We start from the raw sequence: 20,171 nt of genomic DNA, 5'->3' as shown, positions 1-20,171 counted from the left end.
TTTCTCGTTGTGTAGTATTGCAAAAAAAAAATAAAAATCATAATATCATCGCTGTTACTTGACTCTCGGAAACTTTTATTCAACTTTTTCATTCAATTTGAAACGGAACTAAAATTTCTTTGATATGAATAAACCTGAAAACTTCCCGGTCAATTTGGTTCAGTAAAAGAACCAGTTCGTTCGTGTAAATTAATGGGCTTTTAGTTTGAGCTATTAAAACCAACTAATTTTTTTTTAGAGGCAAAGCGGAGCATAGCCAACTTCTACTTTTGAAGAAAAAAATATTTGGCCCTAAAGCTCTTTGAACTTCGAGAACAAATTATGCTTGACATGTTTTCGATAAATTTAACTGAAATCGGGAAAATTGGTTCAATACATAAAAATTGTATTCCGCTGGGAAATAAGTCCTACGTGTATTTTCAAGCCATTTACGCTTTCTTAAATGGATAGCCCAAATAGAATTAGAGCTCAACCAAATGGCACAGAATGTTCCGAACATATTTTCAGGAAAAAAAAAACTTTTTTTTCTTTAAATTAGTGTCCTTTTCGTACGTCGTGTGAAAATCCAGCTATACGAACGCATAGAAAATTAGTGAATTAGGCATAAACGAATCAAATTGTCTTCAAAAAGTAAATATAAAATTAGAAAACTTTTCGATTTTTTTTCCAATTTTTTGCACGGAAAACTTTAATTATATTTTTTAAATTTTTTTTTGAAAAATGTTTTTTTTTTTGCAGAGAAGAGCTAAACGAAGCTTCATTGTAGTAAAATCAGGTTGTTTAGCCTAAATTTCTAATTTTCATATATAACAAAACCTACTCGATCGCTTTACTCCTCGAAAATAGACGAAAAATCAAAAATTTCATACCGGTTTCTCTCGACAAGAAAAAATATTTTTGAATTTTTAAGAAAGGTTCGAACCAAGACTGAAAGGGCTTTCATATGATATTTCATTCAACCCGATCATAATCTGTGGTACCTGATTTTGCAGAACAATAAGAAATAAGATTTAAAAAAAAACTAAAACACGCGAATACCAAGTTCCTCCACATTTTTAAGGTCGGAACAATGAATTTGAAAAAAACGGAAACAAAAAACAACAACTAACAAAAACAACAACGTCAACGTAATCAAAAATAACTTTGTTCTAGAAAAGTATCTCAGAAACATCTGGAACCACAAACTTTTTTGCCTTGTGTTATATGCCTGATGGTGTTAGCACTCATTAGGAACACTGTTGATCCGCCAAAACGCTGCCTGATAGTGTTAGCAACCATTAGAAAAGTATTGACCCAGAAACCCGCGGTCATCCATAATACATATTTTTGACCCAAAAAAGCCATCATTCCGGATAATTTTGATCCGCAAACCCGCTGCCTGATAAATTTATCAAACATTATACATATGGCTGTTCTGAAAATCCGCTGCCTGATAAGGTTATCAGCCATTATACATATTATTGAACCGATCAAAATTTTTCACCGATGCCTGATGGCAGATGGTGTTGCTTGATGGTATTATCAACAATTTTGGACATTGTTGACTTGCAAACTCGCTGTCTGATAGTGCTGTCAACCAGTTAACATTTTGTTGACCCGCAAAACCGCTGCCTGATAGTGTTATCAACCATTATACATTGTTGACCCGAAAACCCGCTGCCTGAAAGTGTTATCAATCAATATACATTGTTGACCCGAAAACCGACTGCCTGATAGTGTTATCAACCATTATACATATTGTGGACCCTAAAACAGATTGTTGACCAGCAAACAAATTGATGACTCGCAAAACCGCTGCCTGATAGTGTTATCAACCATTATACATTGTTGACCCGAAAACCCGCTGCCTGAAAGTGTTATCAATCAATATACATTGTTGACCCGAAAACCGACTGCCTGATAAGGTTATCAGCCATTATACATATTATTGACCCGATCAAAATTTTTCACCGATGCCTGATGGCAGATGGTGTTGCTTGATGGTATTATCAACAATTTTGGACATTCTTGACTTGCAAACTCGCTGTCTGATAGTGCTGTCAACCAGTTAACATTTTGTTGACCCGCAAAACCGCTGCCTGATAGTGTTATCAACCATTATACATTGTTGACCCGAAAACCCGCTGCCTGAAAGTGTTATCAATCAATATACATTGTTGACCCAAAAACCGACTGCCTGATAGTGTTATCAACCATTATACATATTGTGGACCCTAAAACAGATTGTTGACCAGCAAACAAATTGATGACTCGCAAAACCGCTGCCTGATAGTGTTATCAACCATTATACATTGTTGACCCGAAAACCCGCTGCCTGAAAGTGTTATCAATCAATATACATTGTTGACCCGAAAACCGACTGCCTGATAGTGTTATCAACCATTATACATATTGTGGACCCTAAAACAGATTGTTGACCAGCAAACAAATTGATGACTCGCAAACCCGCTGCCTGATAGTGTTATCAACCATTATACATAGTTGACCCGAAAACCCGCTGCTTGAAAGTGTTATCAATCAATATACATTGTTGACCCGAAAACCGACTGCCTGATAGTGTTATCAACCATTATACATATTGTGGACCCTAAAACAGATTGTTGACCAGCAAACAAATTGATGACTCGCAAACCCGCTCCTTGATAGTGTCATCAACGATTATAGTTTTTTTTACCCGAAAAAGCAACCATTCTGGATATTGTTGACTCGCAAACCCGCTGCCTGATAAAGTTATCTAACATTATACATATGGTTGTTCTGAAAATCCGCTGCCTGATAAGGTTAGCAGCCATTATACATATTGTTGACCCGGTCAAAATCTTGGACCGACGCATGATGGTGTAGTCAACCATTATACATATTGTTGACCCGAAAAAGCAACCATTGTTGACCCTGATAGCGTTATCAACCATTACCTCTTGTTGAACCGAAAACCATTACATAAATTGCTGAAACGCAAATATTGTTGACTGCTGCCTTGACAATTGGACCATGGTAACCATAAATTGGGACATAGGCGATTCGAACATCACCTAGGGCCATGTTATAATGTGATGATCTTGATAAGGTTTGACATTTGCGATTGAAATCGCTGTACTTTTTTTTGTTCATTCAATTTTTTGTTATATCAATCGATTTAACCACTTTTCTTTTACACCTCAGATTAAATTAATGGGGTACGAGCGTGTAACGCACCTCCGGTGCTTCGAATTTTCAACAACTCAAAAAACTATTCTTTGAGTGTACTCTGACAGCACCCAATTACAGGGTTCGTAATAACAAATTTTGCAAAGTTTTTTATTCAAGTTTTTTATACAAATTTTGAACCATAAAATTTTGTGAAGTTTTATATGAGTTCTTCGAAAAATTTAAAATGAACTTAGAAACGTCAGATCTGGGAAACTGAAAGCAATTGAGCAGTTGCATTTGGACGTAGGATTTGCAACTCCTGAGAGTACTCTACAGTACCCAACTACAATGTTGGGAAATCCAAATTTTGAGAAACTTCACCTTAAGTTTTCTAAAAAAAAGGTATTCAAATCTCGAAAACTACAAAAATCTGAGCAGTCTTTTTGATGGAAATATTCGCAATCTTAGAAAGTACACAACTACAGGGTTGGGAATTTCACTTTAACGAATTATTTGGTAATTTGAGTTTTCTGAAATTTTCCAAAAAAAATAACAAAAATCGTCGTATCTCTTAAACAAAAATGATTTGGGCATTCTTAATTGGAGGTCAAATTTGCAACCCTTAGATTACTCTGATAGCCCCCCAACTTCAGGTTAGGAAATTCGAACTTTGAAAAAAAATTAATTTAATTTTCATGAAAATTTTTTCGAAAAAATCACAAAAAACGTCATATCTGGAAAACTACAAAGATTTGAGCAGTCAAATTTAGAGGCAAAACTCGCAACTCCTGAGAGTACCCTGACAGAGCGTCATTACAGAGATGAAAACTTCAAGTTTTGTGAAACTGTTTATAATTAAGTTTTAATTTAAGAACTTTAAAAAAAACTTAAAAAAACGTCATATCTCGAAAACTACAAGAATATAAGCAACCGAATTCAGAGGCAAGATTTGCAACCCCCTGAGAGTACCCTCACAGATTCCAATTACAGGATTGAGATCTTCAACGTTTTGGAAACTTTTTAAAATTAAGTTTTTGAAATTTTTTTTTTAAAAAATCATGAAAAAACGGCATATCTCAAAAACAACAAGGATTTGGGAAGTGAGAATTGGAGGCAAGATTCGCAACACCTGAGAGTACCCTGACAGCACCCAATTACAGGGTGAGATTTTCGAAAATTGAGAAATTGATAAATTTTCTAGAAATTTTTGAAAAATCTCGAAAATTGCCTCGTAAACTAAAAGGTTATGTATGTTGGTTATATGTCATGTCTCATTTTTTTATTAGCCCCCGGCCTGCTCAGAGCAGGACCAACCGTGGGGGAGGGGGAGATGTCATCCATTTTGCCGCAGCCGGTCCCACCTTCAGGGGGCAGATGACACTGGGACCCCTCCAGCCGTAACCAAAGCGTGATTCGAACGCAAGACCCTCGTGTTGGGAGACATGTGCCTAACACACTCGACCACGGCTGCTCTCATATGTCTCATAGACATTATCAATTTAGCAATGGTCCGATGAAACCCCACAAGCGAGTAAATAAATTGACAGTTTCAAGAATTTTTTTTACTAATTGTTCTGCCGATTATCGGACAAGTTCGATGATAGTGATAAAGACAGTTGCCGGTCTTCCTAAAGCGCTGCTTCCAGCAGTCGACATTCAAGTCAAAATTTGTCGTTTGGCAATGGAAAAAACACAAATTCAATGGGCTTATGTCGGCAGTCGGCATTTGCGAATACGAATTAACGCGCGCGAATACGAATTAATGATCTATATTCTTGTCTCAATTCATATTTGACAATGACAAGCAAATTATAATTTAAAATTAGGTATTAAATATTCATGCAGTAGAGGATTTTTTTCTGGGCAAACCACACGACAAATATATGAAAAATATCAGCATACTTTAATAAGCTCGACATCAATCCGAAAACCTGATCTCTATTCTAGTCGAAACTCTTTTCTGGCTAAGAACAATAAAATTTAAGTTTGATAAAAAGTCGAGTCAAAAACATTGAAAACAGTTTTAGAAATGCTAGGCTATGAAGAAAGCATTCGAAGCAAGACTTGCTGTCCTGTCTAATGAGAAAACATGTGAGTAGTACAAAACTGCTTGTGAAACAATTATGTCGCCCTGGTGACAGCCAATTCTGCGTCTTTTTTATTGTTACAATTAGCCTACTGCCGTGTTCAACCTTATTTAGCACAGACCGAGATCACTAGTTGATATCAGTATTAGTATCAAACAAAAAAATCTAGAATTCAAATCAACGAGGCTGCAGCTCCAAATTGAAAAATACTGAGTCGTCTAAAAATCAATGAACAAACAGTATGCCGCTGATCATGCTCTTTACACCACCCTCCCATCCCAAAACCTACAAAAATCTGATGCTTGGCTTAAAAACTAGCTATTATGGCAACAAAAATAGGAGACGAGTGCGCAAAATTCAAGACAGTTGGTAAAAAGTCCATGAACGCAAGGAAACAAAAATATATATTAGTGTTTTTAAGAGAAAAAATCAACTTTCGAAATACAAAGAAGAAAATATATGGTTATAAGGCTCGACTTTCAAGAACGATTTATGACTGACACTTTTTTGATAAAATTGACCCAAATTGAGAAAACCGGATCAAAAGGAAAATTTTTAAGTACGCTAGGAAATCTGCAAACTAAAATCCAATTTCGAAATAGAAGCCGATCACAGTTTTCGTGACCTTTATAATTTTGCTGTTCGATTCGATAGTAGAGGTTGTGATAGTGTAAACGAACTAACTTAAGAAAAACCACCAAAATCTAGATAAAAGGATTCACTATGTTCATAACTCTTGGAAAAAAACCAGAGCGGATTTCATTGCTTACAATTCTCGTTTTGGGAGGAACTATCCTGAAATCAATAACAACTAAGGTGAAGGTTTCACGGTATTTATTTCGATTACAATTTATCCTACGAAACGAAATGATACTCAGCGCGGGAATATCAATAAAACAATTGCAATCCGTGCCACAATTTCAGTTAATAGATTATAGTCAACAGAAAGTTGGGAGAGTCAATGAACGCAGCAAGTAAACAGAAAAAACTCCGACTTGTTTTTTTAAACCTGTCGAATTTCAAAGAAACCAATGGCCTCAAAGCTCTTTGAAATTACAATAATTTATGATTGGCACTGTTTTGACACAGAGGCGAAGTTGGACTTGGCATACACAAGCAAAAATATGACCGATAACCCTGCTGGGAAAAACTGAATGAATGAGTAAATCTTTGAGTCTACAAAATTTCTTAAGGGACGCGAGCCAATTACGACGCCTTAGCAGTATCAGTCATTTTGAAAAGAAAGAAATTTACCAGTTGCACATGCCTCAAATTATAGAGCGGACGCATTTTAGCTAGTATACCAAAAAGTTCTTTAAAAACATCCGATCCTGCCCAGGTTCGACCCTTACTTTTTGGCGGGTCTGCTCCCTACCTCTACGCTACAGATCCATGATACCTTGAAGCTGAAGAACTATTAGTAATACAAAACTGCTCGTATCAGGGCAAAGCCCTGAATGTTCTGATTGCCTTTTAAGGTCTATGGAGCAGTAATAACATGAAAAAATTGAATGTTAATTAAAATAAAATGAATTTTTTTTAAAGGAGATTTCTGTGAAAATCATCCCTCCACACGCTATATAAAGAACAAAATGATAAATGTCGCTCCTAGTAACAAAACAAGGCTCTTTTTCCTTTTCTACCCACCTCATACGAGCTTCAATTTTTTAGTGGAACGAGTGGTTTTATGACGTTGATTATAAAAACCAAACATGTTTGTCGTGGCCTTATTAGTCTGTATATAAACTTTCATAACAATCGGACAATTTGGTCAACAAATTTACTTGTAAAAATTTGCAGGTGGCGGAGGAAAAAGAGCCCAAATCAATTATGGAACGATGTCTGAGACGGATTAAATCTCCGCTTACGCGTTAATAGCCCGAAATATATCGCGAATTAATTTTCCCAAATTGACCAAAATCGATATTATTAAACCCCCCATAAATTTACGAAAATTCATCACAGGTGAATTTTTTTTTCAATTTTAAACTCAGGACAACAATAGCTTTTGAATGATAAAAAATAATTAGTTAGAAAGTCGAAATTTGTCAAAAAAAACCCACCCAAATATTCCGTTACGAAAGCCGGAACAATAATAGTCGGTCTTAAAATCCTTAGCGTTGGCTGTACTTAATAGCTGATTATTGATCAAAATAAACACTATCAAAACGCACACATTTTATTTCAACATTATTTGCGTCTCAACAATATTTGCGAATTAGGTTGGAAAAAACAGATAGTTCATACTATAACAAAAATTATGCTTGTGTAATGATATAAACCCAGTTAAAATTCACTTCGAAAAAAGAAGTCGATAACGTTTTCCGTGACTGTTACACTTTTGCTTTTCCATGTTTGCAATCATTTTGACAAAAAAAAAGAAACGAACTTAAGAAATCTTAAATCAAACCACGAAAAATCAAATTTAAGCCCGAATAAGACTTCAGAATAATAAGAAAAAACCATCGCGACTTATATAAGAGTCTTTACTACAATAACTGACTGTCAAAAATACACAATTTGTTCGAACATTTTAAAATATTTGAATTTTGAGCAAAAAATACATCACATTAAAGGTATTTCGTTTTCCCATCTTATATTACTTGACACGCTTCATCAAAAACAACACAAATTTTTCCATCACTCAGTGGTGTTTTATAGTTAAAAACCACTTATAAGTTTTTTTTCGCGCCCTTTACCTTTTGATCTCTGAAGAGCGTATTTTGCCTTCCATTTAGCAACTGATTTTGAAGTGAACATAAAAGGAATTCAAAAGTCAAGACTTGAACGAAGATTAGATTGAAAACGCTGTTTGCAAAATTATATTGCAAAAATCTGCTATTTCAAAAGATAGTTAATGTCTTCCATCTAAAACTCAAAAACAATGCCTTTTGAAATTGAATTTAAAAATTCGAGATGAACATAATATTCTTGAACTATAACGATAAACAAATTTGTGTAAAATTTTACAAACTTTTAAGCTATTTAATAAAAATGCGTCAAATTGAATTAATTTTAAATTTATATAATATAAACTCTTGATTTAGCTTGGCGGAATTTAGGAACAAAATAAACTCAACATAACATAAGCTGTAAGTAAATAACAGGGACATACGTTTAAGCAATTGCTAAAAAAAATTATGTTTTAATTTCCGAACTGATGATTGAATGCCGCCTATCTATTTAAGGAATTGGGTTAAAACCGAATTAAAATTTTTCGCATAAACAGGCGAAGCTGCAGCTTCGCAAATGCGAGCAAGAAAGCGGCAACAATTCAGGAGCTTTAAAATGCACATTAACTCAATTTTTGCAGGTAATAATTTGGAACTTCTTTTCTTTGCGATTTCGGTTGTAAAAAAAAGTTTCATCGTACTATCACACTACGCTACGCCCGGGGACCAGCTTATTAGCACGTGTGTCGATTAGCATGCCCATTTAAAAGAATTTCGTTTGAAAATTCGCTTGTTAGCGTTTTGTTAATTAAAATTAGCATTTTTCAACAGCGTGTGCTTAACCGAATTTTTGATAAGGCGAAAATGAATATTAAAATCATCTAATAAATCAAATGGTTTTAAAATATTTGAAAATTAAGGCTTGTTTGTTTTCCGTCTGAAAGTACGCCCAGTTAAAGCAATTATTGTATGCTAATAGGCACAGATGCTAAACGCTCGATTGTGTAATTACAAAGAAATGAAATGCCATTGAATACATCGATTTACAGTATGTCCCTGAGATAAACCTGAAAATTAAAGCATGGAAAGCATTATGATTGTTTTGGGCTTCAAATCCTGCATTGACGAATTGATTTTGAGGCATTTTGTCGCATTCGTTTAATTAAAATTCGTAGATCTGAAGAAGTAGTCTCAATTTGAAAAGCCATCAATTGTTGCAAAATAGTTTCAGACCGACCCAATTCATACATACTGCCATGACGAAGACATTGAGCGTAAGAAATGACAAAAGTGTCCAATATCCAAGCGAAAGCAGTAAATTCAAAATGTAAACAACAAACGACACATCAGATTCGATAAGATCCAAATATTCACTCAGGGGTGGAATGTCTGGACTTCGTGATGTCGGGTCCATCTCTGGAGGCACTTCAAAGTCCTATTTGAAACCTTCGGGTATCCCAGCCTTCGCTCAACTTTTTCAAAATGGCTCCACGATAATTTCAAAGGTGGTTTTCTGTTCGTCTTCATTTCAGCAGTATGTTCATTGGCCGAGAATCTGAAAAAAAAATGACAATAAATTTCTCTTACTTTTAAAATTTTTTTAAAATCTTTTTTAACGAGTATAGCATTTATCAGAAAATTAAACAACAGTTAAAACACATTGAGCAGATAAATATTTTTAAAACTGCATTTGTAATCTTTCGAGTTTCTAGAAGCCTTCCAGAATCCACAACGAATCACGCTTTATCGTCAACTAAGCACGGACCGCAATATATGAGAGCAAGAGCATCAAACTCGGCGACTCAAGGACCCAATTGCTCCGCCACTTTTACAAGCCAACTGTTCCGCTAAGTTCAGACAACTGTAGCGGACCAATAAAAATTTCAACTCTTTTTGACTGCCACTAGTCCAGATCCTTGACTCCTGCTAGAGGCCTTCGTCTGTCCTTGGCACTCTTGGCCTCATTGAGGCGCCTGCGTTTGTTCATGGGGTTCCTGGGGTCAAATATCTCGTACTCATCGTCCGCCCTCTGCACATTGGCGTCTCTTGCCTGCTTCGAGTCATCAGTTTCAGGCTTGAATGTGTGAGTCAACCTGGATTATACAAAAACACTTGATTACTTGATTTTTATTGAATTATGGAGAAAAACTTGATTTTTTAGTCAACCAGCCCCGAGGCCTAACACGGAGGTTAATTATTTAAGCATGGCTTACTTGCAAAAATTCACCTAGAAAATTGCAGCGCACGTCCGGGATTTGAACCAGTAATCATATGACAATTGGGCACCATCACTACCGGAGTGCCACAATACCAGAAATTTTTATTGCGTTATAGAAAAAAGTTTGATTTTCATCTAAAGCACTGATTCGCATACGTTATCTATTTGGTTTTCATATATTTTTAGAAACGTCATATCTTAGGACTATATGACAGATGCCCGATCGAAACCAAGCGTTAACTCAATAAAGCGTCACTGCTGATTTAAGCTAAATCATTCAGACAAAATCAAGCAAACGAACGTCAAGACTAAATAAAAGCTCATTAAAAAACTTTGAGGTGCATACTAACCACGCTGAAGAGCTGTGAACATCTTGTGTAGTGACGGCAGTTGGATCATCCTCTTCTTCGTCGTCGTCGTAACTGGACGCCAAATTTAACCTGTTTGCCGCATTCAACTTTGCTTCAAACTGCGCCAACATCTTCATTGTCTAAAAAGATAACACATACCTTCAACTTAGCTCGAACTTAGCTCTCTACAAACTGATTCAACTTCGAACGTCGTATATCTGTTATATCTATTTTTCTGATTTAAGATAAGTTTCTGGCAACTTCAGTCAATTGGTCATTCAAACTTAATGAGTGTGGCACATGTTGCCAGTCACACATTTTGTACCACATTTATTAGAGCACTTTTAGTGTAAGATATTAGAGGACAAATGTCTGAGGGGTGAAATGAGCCACTACATTTGAGAGGGTCATAATGTGTGAGGGGCAAAATGCGCAACTAAACTTAACAGGTGCCAAATATGTGACAAGAAATGCGTGTCGACCAAATTTAATTCGAGAAATACTTAAATAGCAAAGGCGAAGTAAAGCTTAGCACGACTTGGAATACAACACTCACGAAAAACATGAGAAGTAGAAAAAAAAAAGAAAAATGTTTAAAACTAGGTCTACCAAACTTTTCGTATGTCACGATAAAAACCATTTTAGACAAACATGCCAATCAAAACATTTGAATATTAAATTAGCGATGGAACAACAGTTACGAAGCGGAAACAAAGCCGATAACCTTTGAGCAAACACCAGGAGCCGAAAAATTTTTTTTTATTAGAAAATAATTTAAAATCTTTCAAGTCCCCTGAGACTACATTGAACAACACTTGCAACTACAATAACACTTGCTTAAAGCACAAGAAAACCCGTAGCACCAAAGCCGAAAAAACTCGAACAGACAAGCGAATGACAGGCAATTCAATTTTTACCGGAAAAAAGCTCAATTTCATACATGCGGAAAACAACGCCCGGCCGGGACTTGAACCTCAGACCTTAGGGTGCTAAGACGACCACGTTACCTACAGGCTAAAAGGAAAAGAGTCTAGACGATGTTAAGGTTCATTTATAAAGCACGTTCAATTTACAGATTTGTAAGAAATGTTGTTTACGGGAAAAAATCTAGTTTTCGATTACAAGCTACTAGCTCTAGCAAGTGTAATCAATCAAAATCCATGAATCACCTTCTATTTTTAGGATACCATAGACTGTACGGCAAACTATTTCTGGGATTTGATATCAAATTGCGGAACTTACGGAATCCTGTTTGGAATTCTTTTCCGACTGTGATTTGGACGATTTCTTCTTCAGATGCTGGTATTTCTTCATATAAGCTGTACTGTAGATGTCATCAGCATTTTGTTGATCTGAATAACAAACAGTTGAAACTTCTTTTTCTTTCTATTCAATAAGAGTTCTTGGTCAGTATCTAACCTTTAATTTCTTTTTCTTTCTTTTGTTTTGCTTCTTGTGCCTTTTTCGATGCTTTCAAACTGAGTTCAGCCTTCAGATTTTCTGATTCTTCTTTCAGCTTTGCTCTGAAAATTGAAGTAAGATTCAAAACTCAGTAGCGGATTTAGGGTGTTTTAGGAGAGCTCGGAAAATCAACTAGGTCAATTACAAAATTTAAAATTTTTTGGAAATGGTGCCCCCTCCCCTTCAACAAATTTTAGATCCGCGCGCAATTACAATGGTTGTAAATTTTCCTCTGGCTCTTTGTCACTCGGCCTTTTATTTGTTACCTTCAAATACAAACTCAAACTTGACGCACATTTTTTCTGTCGTATTTCTTTCAGCCTCACTATTAATGTCTAAATCAGAAGAATCCGAATCATCTGCACTTTTTGACTTTCCACTATTTCTAGCTTTCTTATTTTTGTTTGCGTTATCGTCTTCGACATCCGAACTTGGTTGAACCTTATGCTTTCTAGAAACAATTTCCACGTCTTCGCGAGTGTTTTGTTTCTCATTGTGTTTAACTAGTTTGGGATCGTTTGCTAGTAAATCATGAGCACTTCCTTTAAATTGAACTGCTGACTTTTCGTCCATTTCTTCCTCGTCTTCTTCCGCTTCATCGCCAAAAGATAACAGATTGAAGTTTCTAAAAACGAAAAAGAACCGTGACTCGACAAACCTCAACTAGTTACCTTAACCACGCTAAATCAGGTATAACAAATAATCATCGAATTGGGTCGAGTGATATATCATATTGAAGCCCTTGTCGAGATTCAAACGACATTGAAAATTTGTCTCAGTGTCGTTCGTTATTTATAAGCTTTAGTAATTTAGGCAAAAAAACTTGATTTTACTAAAAAGAAAATCTAGTTTTGGAAGCTTCATTTATCGCTTCTCTGACAAAAAAAAACGTAAATTTAAAAGTTTTAAGCGCAAAAATTTTAAAAAATACTAAATTTTTTATACATATATTTTTTTAAAAAGCTGTTAATTGCCTAATTCATTAAATTTCTACGCATTAATATAGTTCTATCATCACACGACGCACAAAAAAAGACACTAATTTGAAGAAAAAAAATCCGAGCATAAAAATACCGGCTATCCAGGAGAGTATGCGGGCACACGAAAATGTAGGCGGTTTTTCTATGGATAAGCTTTTTTGAAATCCGGTAGAACTTTTTTTGAGAATTTTTTGTAAAGAGTACTGAAATTTACGAAAGCGTCTCAAAAATTTAATAAAAAAACCAATACACTTTCATAATACCTGTTTTTATCAAAGAAGAATTCCAGGCAAACATGCCAAGCAAGAAATTTGAAATTCAAATTGGCAACTGGAAACATAGGACTGGAGCAATCAACGCAAGTAAGCTTTCTCATTTTTTTGAAAATCAAAGAAAAAAATAGATGCACTTTAAGCTCTTTGAATTTCTAGGACGATTTATGATTGGCGCTATTTTGATAACATTAATCCAACTTGTGAAAACTGGATCACCAGGCAAAGTTTTATTCCGCTGGAAATCTGAAAATTAAATTCCACTTTCGAAACTAGAAATCGCTCACGTTTCTTTGCGCTAATTGCACGTTCGTATTTGAAGAGGGCTATTTAAATTACTTTCAGCAGATGAATTTCAATTAAACTCAAAAACTGCATATATACCTAAGTGCATCAATATTTGAAGACTTTTTCGTGAAAAAAAAACAAGAAAATCAGCAAGACCTTTATAAGAGTTAAATCCAACAGTTAAATATAAAAAAATATTGAGTATCAAAAAATATTTCATTTCAAAGCACCAAAGTTTGAGTAAACAACTTTTAAATCTTTCGGCTGAAAAAAATTAAACGTGCAGAAGTGAATAAAACTCATTTCAATTGATGTAGTATATGCTATAAAAACCCCGCATAAAAACTTGAATGAAAAAAGCTGCCTTTATTGGAACCTGTAGTTGGTACAAGACAGGCGTAAATATAAACAAGAGTCATGTTCGAGAGCTCTGAGTTCGATCGATGAATATTTTTACTAACTTGACTGCCTGCACCTTCGCTTTTGGGGCTTCTTCTTCATTTTCTTTCTTCTGATTGGAGTTTCCACGAGACGCAGCAATGACATTTTCTCGAGGCTCAATATCATCAAAGGGATTGTTTAGAATCTAAATCGCATTCAATTTCCAATTACCTGTTAAATTTGAAATAAACATTGCGAACAGACACTTGCAAGAATCATGAAGGCAAGAACCAATGAAACAGAAAAACATACCGACTTGTTTTTGAAAAAACTTCAAATTTCGAATTTAAAGAAAAATTTCATGGCTTCAGAGATCTTTGAATTTTAAGAACAATTTATGATAAGCACTTTCCTTGATATAATTAACGCAATTTGAGAAAAATGGATCAATAACTAAATTAAATTTTCAGATTTCGAAATCTGAAAACTAAATACCACTTTCGAAACTAGAAGTCAATCACGTTTTTCGTGACCTTTACACTTTCGTTGTTCGATAGTGGAGTTTGCCCTCCTTTAAGCAAAGGAATTGAAGTCACACCGCGAAAAATCATATTCTAACGTGAATAAATATTAAGACTTTTTCCCTAAAAAAAAAATCACCAAGACCTATATAAAGTAATCACTTCGATCATGACTCTTGAAAAGGTCTTATCAACTTTGAGACTAATTCTAAAGCCATTCAAACAGCATCAGCATGAATAAACAAACCTCTGCTTTAAAAATGTAGTTTTTCTTCGACGGCCGACCATCTTCTTCCAGCCCTGTTTCTCCCAAAGCCAGCATATTATAAAGAGTGTTGCCACTCACTTTTCCGAACAAAGTGTTCTTGTTTGTGAGTTCTGGTGCTGCATCCAACGTGAAAAAGAACTGGCTTCTATTGCTATTGGGTTCTACAGATGCCATGCCCAGCAACCCTCGACGCTCAAACTTTAACCTCTGGTGAAACTCGTCCTGCATTCACGAAACATAGCCAGTTATGAAGAGGCGATGAAAGCAAAGAAACATATCCAAAAACTGTATGGCTTCAAATCTCTAAAATATGGCTTTAAATCTCTTTGAATTAAAAGAACAAACTATGATTGGCAATTTTTGATAAAATTAAATCATTTTGAGAAAACTGGATCAATGTGTAAAGTTTTCATTCAGCTGGAAAATCTGAAAACTAAATTCCACTTTCGAAACTAGAAGTCAATCACATTTTTCGTGACATTTACGCTTTCGTAATTTGCAAGTAACATAAGAAAAAACATGCAATTCTTCAAATTATTAGAGCATGAAAAAATATCCTGCAAGAAAAAAAAATCCGCACGACCTATATAAGAGTCTGAACTTCGTTCATCAACTCTTAAAAGAAAATCACACTATTTAATACAAAGGCGAAGTGAAGCAAAAGTGAGTAAATATGGTTAAAACACATTAGATTATTTTCCAATTATTTCGAGAAGATGAACTGAGCACCAAAAGTCAATATCAACGGCTATCAAGGCTACTCTCTTACAAAAACTTGCCCCAAAAATGCAACAAAGGAGAAAAATCATGCATAAAACTACTTTAAAAAAATTTTAATCAGACGAAGTAGATCGGATAACAATTAAGAAAATTTTTAAGCGCAGATTTTTAAAAGTTTAATCTTGCACAAAACATATAAGCGGCTTGAACTATAGGCGAATAGCAAAAAAGACGATAATCTTTTTTAAAAGAATGAGAGAGAATTTTGAAGGTTACTATTGTTACTCATACGAGACGCGGAACTTCGCACAATTTGCTATACAAAAAAGTCGAAATTACCGCGTTAAATTTTACTGTGAAAAAAAAATCGACATACTTCATATTCTTCGAAAACAATCAAAATATAACAGAGGCCAAGCAAAGCTTCGCACAACTTGCGACACAAAACAAGAAAGCCGCTAAGTCGAAAAAATTTATCTATCAAAATGAACCTCAGACCTTAGGGTGCTAAGACGACCACGTTACCTACAGGCTAAAAGGAAAAGAGTCTAGACGATGTTAAGGTTCATTTATAAAGCACGTTCAATTTACAGATTTGTAAGAAATGTTGTTTACGGGAAAAAATCTAGTTTTCGATTACAAGCTACTAGCTCTAGCAAGTGTAATCAATCAAAATCCATGAATCACCTTCTATTTTTAGGATACCATAGACTGTACGGCAAACTATTTCTGGGATTTGATATCAAATTGCGGAACTTACGGAATCCTGTTTGGAATTCTTTTCCGACTGTGATTTGGACGATTTCTTCTTCAGATGCTGGTATTTCTTCATATAAGCTGTACTGTAGATGTCATCAGCATTTTGTTGATCTGAATAACAAACAGTTGAAACTTCTTTTTCTTTCTATTCAATAAGAGTTCTTGGTCAGTATCTAACCTTTAATTTCTTTTTCTTTCTTTTGTTTTGCTTCTTGTGCCTTTTTCGATGCTTTCAAACTGAGTTCAGCCTTCAGATTTTCTGATTCTTCTTTCAGCTTTGCTCTGAAAATTGAAGTAAGATTCAAAACTCAGTAGCGGATTTAGGGTGTTTTAGGAGAGCTCGGAAAATCAACTAGGTCAATTACAAAATTTAAAATTTTTTGGAAATGGTGCCCCCTCCCCTTCAACAAATTTTAGATCCGCGCGCAATTACAATGGTTGTAAATTTTCCTCTGGCTCTTTGTCACTCGGCCTTTTATTTGTTACCTTCAAATACAAACTCAAACTTGACGCACATTTTTTCTGTCGTATTTCTTTCAGCCTCACTATTAATGTCTAAATCAGAAGAATCCGAATCATCTGCACTTTTTGACTTTCCACTATTTCTAGCTTTCTTATTTTTGTTTGCGTTATCGTCTTCGACATCCGAACTTGGTTGAACCTTATGCTTTCTAGAAACAATTTCCACGTCTTCGCGAGTGTTTTGTTTCTCATTGTGTTTAACTAGTTTGGGATCGTTTGCTAGTAAATCATGAGCACTTCCTTTAAATTGAACTGCTGACTTTTCGTCCATTTCTTCCTCGTCTTCTTCCGCTTCATCGCCAAAAGATAACAGATTGAAGTTTCTAAAAACGAAAAAGAACCGTGACTCGACAAACCTCAACTAGTTACCTTAACCACGCTAAATCAGGTATAACAAATAATCATCGAATTGGGTCGAGTGATATATCATATTGAAGCCCTTGTCGAGATTCAAACGACATTGAAAATTTGTCTCAGTGTCGTTCGTTATTTATAAGCTTTAGTAATTTAGGCAAAAAAACTTGATTTTACTAAAAAGAAAATCTAGTTTTGGAAGCTTCATTTATCGCTTCTCTGACAAAAAAAAACGTAAATTTAAAAGTTTTAAGCGCAAAAATTTTAAAAAATACTAAATTTTTTATACATATATTTTTTTAAAAAGCTGTTAATTGCCTAATTCATTAAATTTCTACGCATTAATATAGTTCTATCATCACACGACGCACAAAAAAAGACACTAATTTGAAGAAAAAAAAATCCGAGCATAAAAATACCGCCTATCCAGGAGAGTATGCGGGCACACGAAAATGTAGGCGGTTTTTCTATGGATAAGCTTTTTTGAAATCCGGTAGAACTTTTTTTGAGAATTTTTTGTAAAGAGTACTGAAATTTACGAAAGCGTCTCAAAAATTTAATAAAAAAACCAATACACTTTCATAATACCTGTTTTTATCAAAGAAGAATTCCAGGCAAACATGCCAAGCAAGAAATTTGAAATTCAAATTGGCAACTGGAAACATAGGACTGGAGCAATCAACGCAAGTAAGCTTTCTCATTTTTTGAAAATCAAAGAAAAAAATAGATGCACTTTAAGCTCTTTGAATTTCTAGGACGATTTATGATTGGCGCTATTTTGATAACATTAATCCAACTTGTGAAAACTGGATCACCAGGCAAAGTTTTATTCCGCTGGAAATCTGAAAATTAAATTCCACTTTCGAAACTAGAAATCGCTCACGTTTCTTTGCGCTAATTGCACGTTCGTATTTGAAGAGGGCTATTTAAATTACTTTCAGCAGATGAATTTCAATTAAACTCAAAAACTGCATATATACCTAAGTGCATCAATATTTGAAGACTTTTTCGTGAAAAAAAAAAACAAGAAAATCAGCAAGACCTTTATAAGAGTTAAATCCAACAGTTAAATATAAAAAAATATTGAGTATCAAAAAATATTTCATTTCAAAGCACCAAAGTTTGAGTAAACAACTTTTAAATCTTTCGGCTGAAAAAAATTAAACGTGCAGAAGTGAATAAAACTCATTTCAATTGATGTAGTATATGCTATAAAAACCCCGCATAAAAACTTGAATGAAAAAAGCTGCCTTTATTGGAACCTGTAGTTGGTACAAGACAGGCGTAAATATAAACAAGAGTCATGTTCGATAGCTCTGAGTTCGATCGATGAATATTTTTACTAACTTGACTGCCTGCACCTTCGCTTTTGGGGCTTCTTCTTCATTTTCTTTCTTCTGATTGGAGTTTCCACGAGACGCAGCAATGACATTTTCTCGAGGCTCAATATCATCAAAGGGATTGTTTAGAATCTAAATCGCATTCAATTTCCAATTACCTGTTAAATTTGAAATAAACATTGCGAACAGACACTTGCAAGAATCATGAAGGCAAGAACCAATGAAACAGAAAAACATACCGACTTGTTTTTGAAAAAACTTCAAATTTCGAATTTAAAGAAAAATTTCATGGCTTCAGAGATCTTTGAATTTTAAGAACAATTTATGATAAGCACTTTCCTTGATATAATTAACGCAATTTGAGAAAAATGGATCAATAACTAAATTAAATTTTCAGATTTCGAAATCTGAAAACTAAATACCACTTTCGAAACTAGAAGTCAATCACGTTTTTCGTGACCTTTACACTTTCGTTGTTCGATAGTGGAGTTTGCCCTCCTTTAAGCAAAGGAATTGAAGTCACACCGCGAAAAATCATATTCTAACGTGAATAAATATTAAGACTTTTTCCCTAAAAAAAAAATCACCAAGACCTATATAAAGTAATCACTTCGATCATGACTCTTGAAAAGGTCTTATCAACTTTGAGACTAATTCTAAAGCCATTCAAACAGCATCAGCATGAATAAACGACCTCTGCTTTAAAAATGTAGTTTTTCTTCGACGGCCGACCATCTTCTTCCAGCCCTGTTTCTCCCAAAGCCAGCATATTATAAAGAGTGTTGCCACTCACTTTTCCGAACAAAGTGTTCTTGTTTGTGAGTTCTGGTGCTGCATCCAACGTGAAAAAGAACTGGCTTCTATTGCTATTGGGTTCTACAGATGCCATGCCCAGCAACCCTCGACGCTCAAACTTTAACCTCTGGTGAAACTCGTCCTGCATTCACGAAACATAGCCAGTTATGAAGAGGCGATGAAAGCAAAGAAACATATCCAAAAACTGTATGGCTTCAAATCTCTAAAATATGGCTTTAAATCTCTTTGAATTAAAAGAACAAACTATGATTGGCAATTTTTGATAAAATTAAATCATTTTGAGAAAACTGGATCAATGTGTAAAGTTTTCATTCAGCTGGAAAATCTGAAAACTAAATTCCACTTTCGAAACTAGAAGTCAATCACATTTTTCGTGACATTTACGCTTTCGTAATTTGCAAGTAACATAAGAAAAAACATGCAATTCTTCAAATTATTAGAGCATGAAAAAATATCCTGCAAGAAAAAAAAATCCGCACGACCTATATAAGAGTCTGAACTTCGTTCATCAACTCTTAAAAGAAAATCACACTATTTAATACAAAGGCGAAGTGAAGCAAAAGTGAGTAAATATGGTTAAAACACATTAGATTATTTTCCAATTATTTCGAGAAGATGAACTGAGCACCAAAAGTCAATATCAACGGCTATCAAGGCTACTCTCTTACAAAAACTTGCCCCAAAAATGCAACAAAGGAGAAAAATCATGCATAAAACTACTTTAAAAAAATTTTAATCAGACGAAGTAGATCGGATAACAATTAAGAAAATTTTTAAGCGCAGATTTTTAAAAGTTTAATCTTGCACAAAACATATAAGCGGCTTGAACTATAGGCGAATAGCAAAAAAGACGATAATCTTTTTTAAAAGAATGAGAGAGAATTTTGAAGGTTACTATTGTTACTCATACGAGACGCGGAACTTCGCACAATTTGCTATACAAAAAAGTCGAAATTACCGCGTTAAATTTTACTGTGAAAAAAAAATCGACATACTTCATATTCTTCGAAAACAATCAAAATATAACAGAGGC

The 20,171-nt window shown here is 34.7% G+C and overlaps 1 protein-coding gene across 1 annotated transcript in view; it reads right to left on the bottom strand.

The window, feature by feature from the left end:
- Nucleotides 1–9,555: 9,555 nt before the first annotated feature.
- The window catches only part of LOC134845014 (spliceosome-associated protein CWC27 homolog), a 502,234-nt gene continuing 491,618 nt past the window's right edge, over nucleotides 9,556–20,171 (bottom strand). The window contains exons 4-15 of the mRNA XM_063861845.1: nucleotides 19,017–19,259; nucleotides 18,330–18,454; nucleotides 16,622–16,951; nucleotides 16,285–16,388; nucleotides 16,108–16,217; nucleotides 14,607–14,849; nucleotides 13,919–14,043; nucleotides 12,213–12,542; nucleotides 11,876–11,979; nucleotides 11,699–11,808; nucleotides 10,457–10,596; nucleotides 9,556–9,981 (exon numbers count right to left, since the gene is read on the bottom strand). Coding sequence (XP_063717915.1) covers nucleotides 9,792–9,981; nucleotides 10,457–10,596; nucleotides 11,699–11,808; nucleotides 11,876–11,979; nucleotides 12,213–12,542; nucleotides 13,919–14,043; nucleotides 14,607–14,849; nucleotides 16,108–16,217; nucleotides 16,285–16,388; nucleotides 16,622–16,951; nucleotides 18,330–18,454; nucleotides 19,017–19,259 — 2,154 coding nt within the window. The 3' untranslated portion in view covers nucleotides 9,556–9,791. The remainder of the gene's footprint in view (nucleotides 9,982–10,456; nucleotides 10,597–11,698; nucleotides 11,809–11,875; nucleotides 11,980–12,212; nucleotides 12,543–13,918; nucleotides 14,044–14,606; nucleotides 14,850–16,107; nucleotides 16,218–16,284; nucleotides 16,389–16,621; nucleotides 16,952–18,329; nucleotides 18,455–19,016; nucleotides 19,260–20,171) is intronic.

The sequence above is a fragment of the Symsagittifera roscoffensis genome, chromosome 4, assembly GCF_963678635.1.
Source record: "Symsagittifera roscoffensis chromosome 4, txSymRosc1.1, whole genome shotgun sequence".
In the NCBI taxonomy this organism is placed as follows: Eukaryota; Metazoa; Xenacoelomorpha; order Acoela; family Convolutidae; genus Symsagittifera; species Symsagittifera roscoffensis.
The sequence above is the reverse complement of the archived record's forward strand: the minus strand, read 5'-3'. Positions and strand labels throughout refer to the sequence as shown.